At 43.8% G+C, this 14,766-nt stretch overlaps 2 protein-coding genes across 2 annotated transcripts in view; one reads left to right on the forward strand and one right to left on the reverse strand.

The window, feature by feature from the left end:
• The window catches only part of LOC309653168 (tRNA (uracil-5-)-methyltransferase homolog B-like), a 127,299-nt gene that overhangs the window by 61,394 nt on the left and 51,139 nt on the right, over positions 1-14,766 (reverse strand). The gene's annotated exons all lie outside the window — the stretch shown is intronic.
• ARL13A (ARF like GTPase 13A) overlaps positions 1-14,766 on the forward strand; it is a 28,295-nt gene extending 13,529 nt beyond the window's left edge. Inside the window, exons 2-7 of the mRNA XM_082447841.1 lie at positions 189-259; positions 5,391-5,640; positions 6,536-6,641; positions 7,159-7,349; positions 7,969-8,059; positions 8,155-14,766. Of these exons, the coding sequence (XP_082303967.1) occupies positions 189-259; positions 5,391-5,640; positions 6,536-6,641; positions 7,159-7,349; positions 7,969-8,059; positions 8,155-8,319 (874 nt within the window). The 3' untranslated portion in view covers positions 8,320-14,766. The remainder of the gene's footprint in view (positions 1-188; positions 260-5,390; positions 5,641-6,535; positions 6,642-7,158; positions 7,350-7,968; positions 8,060-8,154) is intronic.

The following is a 14,766-nucleotide window of genomic DNA, read 5'->3' on the forward strand; positions in this document are numbered from 1 at the left end:
AAGCATCCTTGGAGGCTTTGGGGAGGGGTCCCCACACCACCTTCTACCACCTGGCTGTCCCTTTTATGACTGCATTGGGACCACTGCAGGCAGAGCCCCAAACACCAAGGAAGAGTATAATTCTTTCTTTAGCTTAAGAACTAACAGTACTTTTAAGGCTTTGGCTCATTTTCCTTTTCCATTTCTAGGAATGTGACCATCATTATCATTGGACTGGACAACTCAGGCAAAACTGTTCTTGTGGAGGTGTTCCAGAGACGTAAGGAATTGAGAGTATTAGATCCTGGTTTAGGTCTCCCATGGGTCCCAGCGACCAATGAAACAATCATTCCTTCCTAGCCTTACTTCATGACCCTTGAGTTTCCTCTTTTGAAGGTAAACACTTCCTAACACACACACACACACACACACACACACACTCTCTCTCTCTCTCTCTCTCTCTCTCTGCTCTCCTCGGGTGTTATCAGCCTGTTTATGTAATGTCTGTCACCTGCTCCCTTTATAAGATATCCTAATTGAAGGTATTCTCATAATGTCAGTATGAATGAACTCAGACTATGTAAAGCACTGCAGTCGATTAGGAAGGATAGCATGTTTGAAAGTGTCTAGTTTCAGAGCTCAATTAAAGTGGAATTTGGTCTAGATAAGAGAGACAAGTGGGGGATGATGAAGAAGTTCAATAACGTGAAACTCTTTGTGACAGTTCATATAGAGGGTTGGAGCTTGAGAAATGGTGTCAGTTCAGAGACGTGCAAGTTTAATACCAAATCTCCAGTTTAATACCTTGACATTTCAAGAAGCCATTACACAGAATTTCAGGGAGCTACTTTTCCGGTTGTGAAGACACAGCTAACTGCTAGCCAATCAAAGAGCCCAGCACAGTGGTTGGCACAGGATGCCCTCCACTGATTTTTATTAAATAAAAGAAGGGTTATGATGAGGTGGTTGTTTTATGTAGGCTGGCAGCAATCTACAACGTAGAGGAAAGGGCTAACTTGACTCCTCTGCCTCTGGCCTACTTGAAGCCAGCATCAATTTCGTTGAAATACAGCAACAGCCTGCTGGCTGATCTTGCCGTCTGTAGTTGTCTCCCCAGTATTCAGTCCACACAGCTGCCCGAAGGACTTAATGCAAACATCTGATCATGACCCAACCCTGCATGAAACCACTCAATGCCTCCCTGTTGTCATCAAAATAAAACTTAAGTTTCTCAGCTGCACACAAGGAAGGCCCTCCACAATCTGGTCCCTGATTTCTCCAGCTTCACTTCCCATGCTCTGCACATAGGCCCCCTGATGGAGCCAAAACAAATGACTTGCCATTCATCTGCCACTATACCATTCTAGTTCACATGCCCACACTTTCTGTACATGCTCTCCTGCTACCTAGTATTTCATCCCCTCCATCATCTACCTGCTTAATCAGATGCCTCAAGACACAGCCTAAGCTTGACCTCAGGAAAGCCATCCCTAACGCCCAGCACCTCCTTCTTCAGCTCCTACTCTATTCTGTGCCTCCCTCGATCATGCACTTATCACAACATCATTGCACAACTGCAAGTCCATCCCCTACACTGCGAGCCCCTGAGGAAAAATAATGGATTTTTTTCAGCTCTGTATCTTCAGTCTCTGTACTTTTAGTACGTTCAGGTAGGTACTCATTCACTTGTGGAATGAATGTTCTCCCTCATTCCACCATTCTCCTCAGGCTACATGTTGCCTCATTCCAACTTTTCCCTCTCTTCCCCTCCCCCCACCCTCGGAGTGGTAGCCCCAAGCACATTTTAGCCAATGGTTCAGCCTGGTATCCCACCTTATGGGCAGCAGACTTGACTCTGCCTCTCCCAATTCCCTGATTGGCAGAAATGGTAAAAAGGTAAGCAGCAGCAAGAAAATCAAGGAGCCAGGGTAAATCACAAGATTACTGATAAAAGTGGGGATAATTTTTAGAGCCCAACTCAGCCCCACCCCTAGATTCCCATCCAGTCTGGGTGGGGCCTGGTAATCTATATTTTAAGAACTCCCCAGGCCTTTCAGTTGGCCAGTCAGCTTTGAGAAGCACTCATCTGTAATTAGCCTTATGCTATTTTGCCTAGGAGAATAGCATCTGCTTTCCATTTTAATTCCTAGAGGACAGAGCCTGGAGTCTGTTTAATTTGTTACTGTATAACCTGCCTTGTGGTTGGTGAATAACTTGGGGCTGATACATAAACCAATAGGTTTATGGTTGTGACTTCATTCACGGAGAAGTTTTTAATGGCTAAGAAGCAAAGTGCCACTGATGTCACATTCTAAAGAACATCTCAGGCCACCTCTGTCCGTGCAGGACTGCCAGAGTCAATCTAGTAGGTTCCTCTGTACCCAAAATGCAATAGCTTGCCCCCCCACCAGCTCCTGCAAATGTTCATGATTGCCGAAAACAGATAATAGCCTAGGGAGGAAGTTCCAATCTACAAGTAGTAACTTGTGTGAATATCTGAAGGCACCAGCTATAAAATCTTTTGGGACATAAGCCATTATCATTAACATCATTCACTATAACTGTTTTGTCTGGCATGGTCATATGGGGCAAGGAACCCAAGCATGAGCACAAGCAGGTGCCCTAAATGAGGGCGTTTAAAGCAGTTTCTCTCAAACCCGGCTATACATTTCAATCATCTGGGGAGCTTTAAAAGAAAATGCTGCCTGAGCCCCGCCCCAGATCTATGGCATCAAACTCTCAGAGAGTGAGGCCTAATGTCATAGGTTTTAAAAGCTCCACAGGTGATCCTGGAGCATAGTGAGTACTGAGAGCCAAAAATCAGAATCACCTGAAGAGCTTTCACACCAACTGATCTGGGACCTGAAGGTTCAGATATTTTGGCCTGGAGAAAGCCCAGGGAATCAAAACCTTAACAAGCGCACCAGATGATGCTGAGACACAACAGGCATGAATTTTACTGCTCTTTAAGGCAGTGGGTCTCAAAATGTAAGGTGCAGAAGAATCACCTGAGGATTTTGTTAAATGTCGGAGTTTGCTAAACATACAGATGCTTGGGTCCCAAGCCTAGGGATTCTGATTCATTTGGTGCAGGGTAGGACTTAACAATCACCCACATGTAACTCTAAAGCAGACAGTCCCCAAACTATGCTTTATGCAACACTCTGCTAGGGATATAGAGATGGATTCATCTCAGTACCTGTCCTCAGAGTGTTTATAAATTAATAGAGGAAATAAGAGAAATGTAAATTTTCAGGGGACAACTTCTGGTGGCATCTAGGGTTTGCCAACAACACATTGAATTATTGAAGAATTGGTAAGGTTTCAAGTAAAAAAAAAAACGGGGAAGATAACATAAAGCTTGCACTGATACAGAAAACAAGATTTTAAAATTACCTTTAGAGTTTTCACCTATTCACTTATTATTTTTAAGTAGTCTAATACAGACATAACAAATGACACATCAAAGCTGTGACTGAGGGCTTCCTTGGTGGTGCAGTGGTTAAGAATCCGCCTGCCAATGCAGGGGACACGGGTTCGAGCCCTGGTCCAGGAAGATCCCACATACCGAAGAGCAACTAAGCTCCTGCACCACAACTACTGAGCCTGCGCTCTAGAGCCCGTGAGCCACAACTACTGAGCCCACGTGTCACAACTACTGAAGTCCGCACGCCTAGAGCCCGTGCTCTGCAACAAGAGAAGCCACAGCAATGAGAAGCCTGCGCACTGCAACAAAGAGTAGCCCTCGCTCGCCGCAACTAGAGAAAGCCCACACGCAGCAACAAAGACCCAACGCAGCCAAAAATAAATAAATTAAATAAATTAATTAATTTAATTAAAAAAAGCTGTGACTGAAAATTATATGTTCTGTGAAAGCTATAATTAAAAATAAATCATTGACTAACATAAAAACAGAAGAGGACATTATGAGATGACATTAAAATGTAATAATATGTACATATACACACATATAGAGAGACATGTATACATGTAAATGTGTGTATAATCATAAATTTCCAAAGATCTGAAAGCATCCTATTAACTTCTCAGCTAAACGACTTATTCTGGTAATCCTATGGAAAATGTTCCAGGTAGATTTGAAACTATAAATAAGAAGCTACTGATTCTGGTCTTAGAACTCCCAGGTGTGAGTGTAGAGAATCTATAAAATCATTTTATTACTAATATGGGCAGAGAGCTGGACCAGAACTGTCAGTTGAACAGACTGGAATGGGTCTGCAGACTGTCATGCTGAACCACATTTCTCTGGGGGCTGAGTGAGGGGTGGAATGCCCTGTGGAATTGTATGGTCTGGCCATAGCCTTGAAAGGGCAAAGGTACCTGAGTTTGGCATGGTTTCTCGGAGGAGATAGGAGGAAGAGGACTTCATACGCTCATCCACAGTAACAGGCACCATAAACGTTTACTGAACACCTACTGTGCATAAGGGAATGCAGAGCCCCTCCCTCACAGAGCTTAGATTTTAGCTGGGGAGACAGGACACACACAGAATGAGGTGAAGGACCAGTTTAACAGATCACGTGTTCAACAAGAGAGAGAGAAGTGAGAGCTGGACTGGTCAGAGAAGCTTCCTAAAGTAAGTGGTACTTGAGCTGGGCCTTGAAGAAAGGATGCGAGAGAAGAGCATCCTGTTAGTTCATTCATTCATTCCTTGATTCACTCATCAAATTCATTCAACAAATATTTATTGAGCACCTGTGTGCCAACCTCTGTGCTTGGCATTATGTATATAACAGTAAGTAAAACTGAAGGGGTTCCTATCCTGTTGCAGTTTATAACCCAGATAAATAAATCATAGAATTTATAACACTGTAATATGCGCTGTGATAGTGGTAAGCCCAGAAGAAAGGCACCTTATCCGGACTGGGGGATGGTGGTGTGAGAGAAGACTTTCTAGAAGGAACAAGATCTAAGTTGATATTTAAAAAACAAAATAGGTGTTAACCAAGCAGAGAGTAGTGGAAGAGTGTTCTAACCAGCAGGAATAGCATCTTGTGAAGGCCCAGGGCAAAAAGAGCATGACATTCATGTGGAGTGGCGGGTAGAGAGGCACATGAGTCAGGAAGCATAGGGAGGAATAGACTGGGTACCAGGGACCCTGGACACCAGTCAGGGAAGAGATGGATCTGGCAGGTTAGGAGGCAAAGGAGTCTGTATTCTATCTTCGGAGCAGTGGGTACTCACGGAAGGTTACTGAGCCAGGAGAGGGTAGCATGAGCAAAGTGTGGTTTAGGAGGATGGATTGGCGAGCATGAGCCGGATGGCAGGATACATTCGTAGGATTCCTCAGGGCAGGCTCTAGTCAAAGTTCAGATCATCGTTTAACAAATTCTTTCATCTAACTATAGCCCCGTTTTGTTGTTGCTTCTCCTCTCTTCCCCTATGCATAGTACTCCCCAGTAGGACGGGCGGTTGTATGAAACCTGAACTGACCACAGTCCTGCTGGATGATTATGAAGTTTCCATCTATGACCTGAATGGAGACAGTAAGGGCCGAGAAATCTGGCCAAACTACTACGCGCAGGCACATGGACTTATTTTTGTCCTGGATTCCAGTGACTCAACGCGCATGCAGGAAGTGAAGGTCATCTTACCACGCCTGCTGTCTGATGAAAGAGTGGCCGGGAAACCCATCCTACTGTAAGAGTCTGCCTTTGTGTCCAATTTGCCCTTCCCATTTTGTGCCTTTAGAAGAGAAGTAGACAGCGGAAGGGTTAAGTGGTCCCTGTGTCACATCCAGTTAGACCTCCTCTCCTCTTTGGCTGAAGGGGAGTGGCCCAGTCCTCTGGGGGCTGTTTTCAAGAGCCACTTTCTACCAGGCGCTGCCATGGGGGAACCTGTTACCTAACTGTGCAAAGGTAACTTTGAAGGCAAGCATCAGAGGGAAATGGAGAGTAATATCTGGATCTTCCACTGCACCCCCCGCCCCAACCCATCCCTCGACTCTTCCTGAAGACTGCCTTCCTAAATTTGCTTCTTTTTTCTGGCTTCGGTCTTTGACCCTGAGATGATGGCAGAAAACCCCTATTTTGTATATTCAACGCCAATGGCCTCCTCCCTTGGAAAACTGCCCGAGAGTTATGTAACTAACTCTTACCCCAGGATGAGGATTCAGGTGGCCTGTCAATCCTCACCCCTCCCCCACTCCCTTTTACCCTTTTTTGTTCCTCGTTAGGACCCCCAACTCAAGCGTGGACAGAGTTTGGGGGAGGATGTAGAAGCGCCAAATTCGTTTGTATCCCAGTTAGCAATTCTAATTAAAGTTTGATGGTGCAGTGTAGAGGAAGTGAGAAATGAGGCCTGGGGATTATCTCGGATTCAAATTACTTGTGCTATTCTTTCCTCCACTGAGAGTTGGCTAGAAAAATGTCGGGCTCACCTCACTGGGTATGGCTTAAAAGCTAGTCCCTGGATATGTAGCAGCTGTACCAGAATTGGTTGTCCCCCTCTTTCCCTTCTTTTCTTTCCCTTGGCCTCTATCTCAGTTTTACTCTTCCTCTCTTCTTCCCTCCCTCTCTCCAATGCCCGGCTTTAGCCTGGCCAACAAGCAAGACAAGAAGGACGCCTTGCTACTTCGTGATATTACTGAATATCTGCTGCTGGAAAGGCTAACGAAGAAGAACCAGTCCCTGTGCCGAATCGTAAGTGTCCAGCCCTCCCCTCCCTTGTCCTCTCAAGCAAGGCCAATGCCTCCCTTGGCCCATAATCAGCCTCCCATGCCGGGTCTTAGGCAAAGCCTCTCTTTGCCAGGCAACAACTACAGTGACGATTTCTGACTCAACAGTGATAATAAATATCCCACTCTTACAACACTTTCACATCTGTTTTCTCATTAGGCCTGCAAAATAGCTCTTTAAAGTTGGAAGTTTCAATAGCCTCATTTTATGGTTAAGAAAGTTAAGGCTCAGAGACTCTGAGTGACTTGTCCGAGGTCACACAGCCAAGACATTACACTTGATTACAGGATCTTAGCTTTTGTACCTTTCATATACCTTCTCAGGACTGAATGCTGAGTATCTCCTAGGAAGTCCTAAGAGCCTCTCTAGGCACAGCAGAGCTTATGTGCACGTGTGCTCTTTGGCTGAGGGTGACTGGGACTGTGAGCCCCAGGGGTCCCAGGCTGCTGGGCTGGAGCCTTCTCTTCTCTTTTTGTCACAGGAGCCCTGTTCAGCCATCAGAAACCTCCAAAGAAGGAACCATGAGCCTATAATTGGAAGCCTGCGCTGGCTGTTATCTGCCATTGGGGATAAATATGAAGAGCTGTGTGCTCGCCAACAGCCACTCCCATTGAGCATCCCAGCCTCCGAGGGCACCACCAGAGGCTTTGGGGAAATACGCTCATCAGACAGGTACCGAGCTGTCTCTATTAGGTGTACTGATAAGAATAGATGCAAAAGTCAGTCTTCAACATAAGCAGTGAGTTCTGGGAGGGGCATGGATTCTGTGCGGTGCTGAGCAAGTCTCTCAAGATCAGTTGGCCCAAATGGGGCGAGGGCAGTGACCACAAACATACCAACATTGTTAGGTACACCCTCCCCTCGGCACAATTTAAGTGGTCACGTCAGTGGGATGAGTTAAGTCATCAGTATTAGATCATCTCCAAAAGAGGGTTTCAATTCCCTGGTTTGTCACAGAGAGGAGAAAAGGAGCACGAGCCCCTTAAGGAGCTTATTGGCAATATTCTATGGCTAAATGCCCTGGAGGTGCCCCACATTCTCTGCTTCCTGTTCTCTGATCATCCCAATGATAAGGAAAGATGGGAGGGAACAGGAATATGGAAAAGAAGAAGAAAAAAAAAAGAAAACGGGGTGATCAAGGTTTTGAGGAATAAGAGGACTAAATGTCCTCTTGTTCTGTTGTCCGTTTAATTGTTCCAAAGACATATGGCAGGGCTGGGGGGATAGCTGGATTTGATTAAGGAGCTTGCATCTGTTTTCACTATGGCTTTGTCCTTTCTATCTTCCCCAGCTTCACTACCAGGATGGGAAACTCCAAAGAAAAAAGACAGTGCCTAGGACAACACTCAATGGAACCTAAGCCTCTAAAGCCAATCCTACAGGTAAGTGGCTCATTAAATGTTATTGCCCCAGGGACCAATCCCTGAGCTCTCGGGCACCAACTGACTTTTTTTTCCTTCATCTTCCTGCTATACAGAAAGAAGGTGTAAGAATAAGACCTAAAAAGAACACATCAGTAACATTTGCTTTAGACGAACCCGAGGAGGAGCGTAAGTGTTATGGGGAAAATGGAGCTCGTAACACCACTGAGCTTTGCTACAATCAGAGCCCCCAGCTCCATATGCCAAGGAAATCTTTTTGAAGGTAATCCTGGATCAGTGGTTAGTCAGAGAAGAAAAGATATAAAGGTCTTTCCTCACAATTTATAAAACAGTATTCCTATTTTGAGTCCAAAACTCTTTTCTCATACTATGGTTGGTGGTCAGAAGAAAGAAATGTAGATGAAGTGTGCTTGGGGATCACCATCTGGCCATCCAGTATGATGCCCCAAGATCTTTGTTTGGATGTCTATAGGGTTATCTTAAAGGTTATGATTTCCAGTGGTGGAAGTACAAATTGGTACAACCTTTAGGGAGAGTAGTTTGGTTGTATGTCTCCCTCCTACTCTCCCTCTCTCTCTCAATAGATATATATCGAGAACTTTAAAATTGTGGAAACCCTATGAGCCAATCATCTCATGTCTTAAACTGAAGCCAAAGATAATTACACAAGTACACGAAAAGGATGCTCATGGTTGCTTAATCATAGCAGTGTGTATAACAGCTAAAAATTGGAAACAAGCTAAATGCCTAACAATAGTGAATGGCTAAATGAATTATGGTGCACCCACACAATGGAATACTATGCAGACCTTAAAAGGGCTAATGTTGACTTATATTTACTGACATGGAAAGTTTTCCACAACCCAAAGTTTTGTTAGAGAAAATGGCAATTGAGAGCACAGCACATATAGCATGATGTGTATACATGCATAGAATATCTGGAGGGGAATCACCAAACACAAGCAGTGGTTTACTCTAGGGGTAAGATTCTAAGTGATTTTGAGAAGAGCCGAGGTACCTTTCTTTGGATTTGTGTATTATTGGACATTTTTTTAATAGTCATATATGATTTCTCCCAATATACTAAAGGCACTAAAAAAATCTGTGAGGACTTAAAGGCCCATTGTTGTTAACGTCTCCTCCATCTCAGTGTTCCTTGGCCCCAGTCTCCACGATGGTAAACTGTTAATATTATAATGTCACTTCTGCTCTCCAAAGGATCTGGCCCTTCAGGCTACCCCAGAGCCTTGGGTTGTTACACCTACACAGAGGGCCCTAGATAGGAACATTGAGGAGGAGAGAGGTACTGCTCTGGGAAGGAGGATGAGAGGTGAGTGGAGGGAATCTGGCAGAAGAGCGGAGGAAGTGTCTTTCTAGATGTCAGAATCTACCCTTAAATCTCTGTCCAAAATTGAAATCCATTTTTCATTTCTATAACCTCAGAACCAAGGGCAAAAAAGAGAGAAGACACCGGGGACCTTGGAAAGTAGCTAACACCCTCCTCACCTGGATGGACAGGAAGCCTGGTGCTTAGCTTTGCTTGCAGTGACTACCTATTTTCTTTCTCTTTTTAGACTTTTAACAGAGCGCTGAAGAGGAAAAGGAAGGGAAGTCAAAAGAAACATCTCATATCCCTCCTTTAGTAAATGGGTTCATCTACAGAACCATTAGGATTATTCAGTTTTTCAATTTCTGTTTGTTAGTACCTCTACAGTCCCCCTACAACTCCACCTACTCTAACATAATATCCCTGAGAACTCCCATTGTGCCTGTACATCGACATTCGAGCCATCAAATGAATCTTATCCCCACCGAGAGGCTCAAGAACAGTTAGGGGGCATCCGTTTGAGAGTGAAGACGACGTTGGCAAAGAAGATCAGAGCCTTGACGTCTTTGTACCCAGATGCTCCTGATGAAGTTTGTGAAGAACATGTTGTGGGTGACCAACTGCAGTTGAGCCTTAGAAGTACAGGGTCAGTTTAGAATTACATTTTCCCCCTATGTTCTTGGGTGGAAGGGGACTGGCATAAATAAATAAAACTGTTCTGCTGAGAATTATGCTCTGCTGAATCATTTTCAATCACGCCTCTGAAAACAACTCAGTTTTAAATTCCCTACCACTGTCTGAGAAGCCTGGCAACAATTCTTTTGCTGTCCCTTCAGGAATAGCAATTGCTGTCTCTCCTAACACTTAGGTTAGGTATGCAAAAACCATACGAGCTTAAACACATTCAACTCTCCATCCCAAGGAGGGCAGTGGTAGTGGTGGTAATCATTCTTCACTATTAGTTCAGCTGTTACTTTCACCATCAATACCACAGCCCCCATTTACTGAGTGCCTTCTGGATGTCAGATGCAGCACTAAGCTCTTCACGTTCATTATCTTATTCACAAAAACCTTGGGGGTAGGCAGTATACCTGCCTGCATTTTACAGATGAAGAAACTAAGGGGTAGGGAAGTTAAATAACTTATCCAAGGTCCCACAGCCTGTAAGATGCAGAGCAGGGAACCAAATCCAGATCTGACTCTAGAGCTACTTTAGGCCAGAAAGATCTGCTTATGCTTTTCTCACACTCTACCCAGAAAGAGAAAGCTATACCCAGGAAAAATGCTGAAGCTTCACCACGCCCATGTCAGGAGGACTACATTGACAGCAATAAGCACACCCATGGTAGTGGCAGACACGGGTGAATGAGCACTTCCATTCTGCAGGACGCTGGGCTAAGTGGTTTACATACATTACTGCCTTGCATCGTCACAAGCCTGTGAGGTCGGTTCTATTATCATCATCTTACAGAGGCAGAAACTGATGTTCAGAGAGGTCAAATCATTTGTCCCAGGGCACCCATTAGGAAATGGCAGAACTGGTTTTCAAACTAAGCTCCAACTCCATAACTCATGCTCTTAACTCCTACCCTATATGGTCTCACCAGGCAGTATAAACTAACTAGCCTATAATTGTTTCTGAGAGAGAGAAACCTGGCACATAAGGATCAGTCTCACAACACCATCTGGAGGGCCTGACACTGTCAAAGACTGCAGCATTTGCTATTATGCATTGCATATGGCCTCATGTCCAAGAGGATCACCCCAGGCACTTTGTGGGTCTTTGACAGGATTCTGACTAAGGCTCAGCTTATTAGTCATGGAGCTGGAAGGAACCTTACAGAACCTCTAGTCCAACCCCAGCTGTTATACAGATTAGGAATTTGGTACAGAGAGGTTAAGTGACTTGCCCGTGACTGTAGAGCTGATCACTGACAGACATGCTCCTAAAATCCAGATCTCCTGCATGCCCAAGCCAGTGTGCTATCATCCCTGCCCCAATGTACTACACCCTCTCTGGGGCTTCTCTGGCCACGCTTGATCCACCTACTTTCCTCCAAATTGCCCAATAAATATCACTGGAGAATTCTACTGACAATCATTCTCACCCAGGGACGCAGCAAATATCTCTACTGAAGAACAGTTTTATCAGGCAGGAGACTATAATTCAACAAACCAAGGTTCTTCAGAAAATTGGACCACCCACATTTCTCTTTATGGCATGTATGTCTATGAGGCAGGCATACTTTCTCAGCCAAGAGAGAAGGAAAAGTATGGCTAAAAGGGTGTGAGAATGCTATCTATGAATATGGGCAGGGTGGAGAATTTAGGTTGCAACGACCTCTGACAAAACTGAATTTCAGTATATCGGCATACTTCCCTTTGTACAATATATGTGTTCCTGGGTGTCAACCAAATTTTCCTACATAAAATCTATCAACCAAAAATATTTAAAGAGGGCTTCCCTGGTGACAGAGTGGTTAAGAATCCGCCTGCCAATGTAGGGGACACAAGTTCCAGCCCTGGTCTGGGAAGATCCCACATGCTGCGGAGCAACTAAGCCTGCGTGCCACAACTACTGAAGCCCACACGCCTACAGCCCACGCTCTGTAACAAGAGAAGCCACTGCAATGAGAAGCCCACACACCTCAACGAAGAGTAGCCCCTGCTCGCCATAACTAAAGAAAGCCTGCAGGGAGCAACGAAGACCCAATGCAGCAATCAATCAATCAATAAATAATAATAAAATGAATAAATAATAAAATGAATGAATAATAAATAAAAATGTAAAGAATATCCCCCAATACAGCCAGCATACTCTTATTTATTTAACATCTTTACTTAAGTATAATTGCTTTACAATGTTTAGTTGCTGCTGTATAACAAAGTGAATCAGCTATATGTATACATATATCCCCATATCCCCTCCCTCTTCTGTCTCCCTCCCACCTTCCCTATCCCACCCCTCTAGGTGGTCACAAAGCACCGAGCTGACCTCCCTGTGCTATGTGGCTGCTTCCCACTAGCTATCTATTTTACATTTGGTAGAGAATATATGTCAACGCTATTCTCTCACTTCGTCCCAGCTTACCCTTCCCCCTTCCCGTGTCCTCAAGTCCATTCTCTACATCTGTGTCTTTATTCCTATTCTGCCCCTAGGTTCTTCAGAACCATTTTTTTCCCTTAGATTCCATATGTATGTGTTAGCATACAGTATTTGTTTTTCTCTTCCTGACTTACTTCACTCTGTATGACAGACTCTAGGTCCATCCACCTCACTACAAATAACTCAATTTCATTTCTTTTTATGGCTGAGTAATATTCCACTGTACAATGTGCCACATCTCCTTTATTCATTTATCTGTTGATGGACACTTAGGTTGCTTCCATGTCCTGGCTATTGTAAACAGTGCTGCATGAACATTGTGGTACATGACTCTTTTTGAATTGTGGTTTCTCAGGGTATATGCCCAGTAGTGGGATGGCTGGGTCATATGGTAGTTCTATTTTTAGTTTTTTAAGGAGCCTCCATACTGTTCTCCATAGTGGCTGTATCAGTTTACATTCCCACCAACAGTGCAACAGGGTTCCCGTTTCTCCACACCCTCTCCAGCATTTACTGTTTGTAGATTTTTTGATGATGGCCATTCGGACCGGTGTGAGGTGATACCTGATTGTAGTTTTGATTTGCATTTCTCTAATGATTAGTGATGTTGAGCATCCTTTCATGTGTTTGTTGGTAATCTGTCTATCTTCTTTGGAGAAATGTCTATTTAGGTCTTCAGGCCATTTTTGGATTGGGTTGTTTTTTTTGATATTGAGCTGCATGAGCTATTTATATATTTTGGAGATTAATCCCTTGTCAGCTGCTTCATTTGTAAATATATTCTCCCATTCTGAGGGTTGTCTTTTCATCTTGTTTATGGTTTCCTTTGCTGTGCAAAAGCTTTTAAGTTTCATTAGGTCCCATTTGTTTATTTTTGTTTTTATTTCCATTTCTCTAGGAGGTGAGTCAAAAGGATCTTCCTGTGATTTATGCCACAGAGTGTTCTGCCTAGGTTTTCCTCTGAGAGTTTTATAGTGTCTAGCCTTACATTTAGGTCTTTAATCCATTTTGAGTTTATTTTTGTGTATGGTGTTAGGGATTGTTCTAATTTCATTCTTTTACAGGTAGCTGTCCAGTTTTCCCAGCACCACTTATTGAAGAGGCTGTCTTTTCTCCACTGTATATTCTTACCTCCTTTATCAAAGACAAGGTGACCAAATGTGCATGGGTTTGTCTCTGGGCTTTCTATCCTGTTCCACTGATCTATATTTCTGTCTTTGTGCCAGTACCATACTGTCTTGATTACTGTAGCTTTGCAGTATAAAGTCCAGGAGCCTGATTCCTCCAGCTCCGTTTTTCTTTCTCAAGATTGCTTTGGCTATTCGGGGTCTTTTGTGTTTCCATACAAATTGTGAAATTTTTTGTTCTAGTTCTGTGAAAAATGCCATTGGTGGTTTGATGGGGATTGCATTGAATCTATAGTCATTTTCACAATGTTGATTCTTCCAATCCAAGAACATGGTATATCTCTCCATCTGTTTGTATCATCTTTAATTTCTTTCATCAGTGTCTTATAGTTTTCTGCATACAGGTCTTTTCTCTTCTTAGGTAGGTCTATTCCTAGGTATTTTATTCTTTTTGTTGCAATGGTAAATGGGAGTGTTTCTTTAATTTCTCTTTCAGATTTTTCATCATTAGTGTATTCTTATTTATTTTTGAGTGAATAATTTTGTTGCTGCAGGGTGTTACCATACTCCAAACCCCTTATCAAGCTGGGTGACCGAGCAATTTCCCCCAGTGAAGACAGGAATAAGAGTACGTACCTCACGGGCTTGTTGGGAGAATCAAAGGGGACAATCCAGAGCAAAATGCTTAGCAGAGTGCCTGGCACATAATAAGTAGCTCATGAAATGTTAGCTACTATTATTATGATTAGGGGAGGATCTTAGATCATTAGATAGCTATACCTCCTTTCTGGGAGAAGTATCCTCTTTTCTGCAAAGAACAACCCAAAGGGAGATGTCTTAGATTCTAAAATACAAATAGTACAGGGAGCTAGGGTAAGTATAACCACTGCCAACCAATGATTCCCAGGTTTGAGAATCCTAAACCTGCCAAAAAGGTCTTACAAATCTGTCTTAGCGTGGCAGCCCAGGGACCAAGATCAGCGAGAGTTTCGTGAGCCTGGAGGGTAAATTTTCTTTCAGGCAAGTGGTTGCCTTGGAGTTTCTCTCATTGTCAAGGTCTTGGCCTCCCTCCTCCAGGATTTTTAAAGTCTAGCTCCTGTCAGAGACACTTCGAACATATGACCCTGGCCCATCATTCAACAAGCCC

Source organism: Balaenoptera physalus (genome assembly GCF_965194825.1).
Source record: "Balaenoptera physalus genome assembly, chromosome: X".
In the NCBI taxonomy this organism is placed as follows: Eukaryota; Metazoa; Chordata; class Mammalia; order Artiodactyla; family Balaenopteridae; genus Balaenoptera; species Balaenoptera physalus.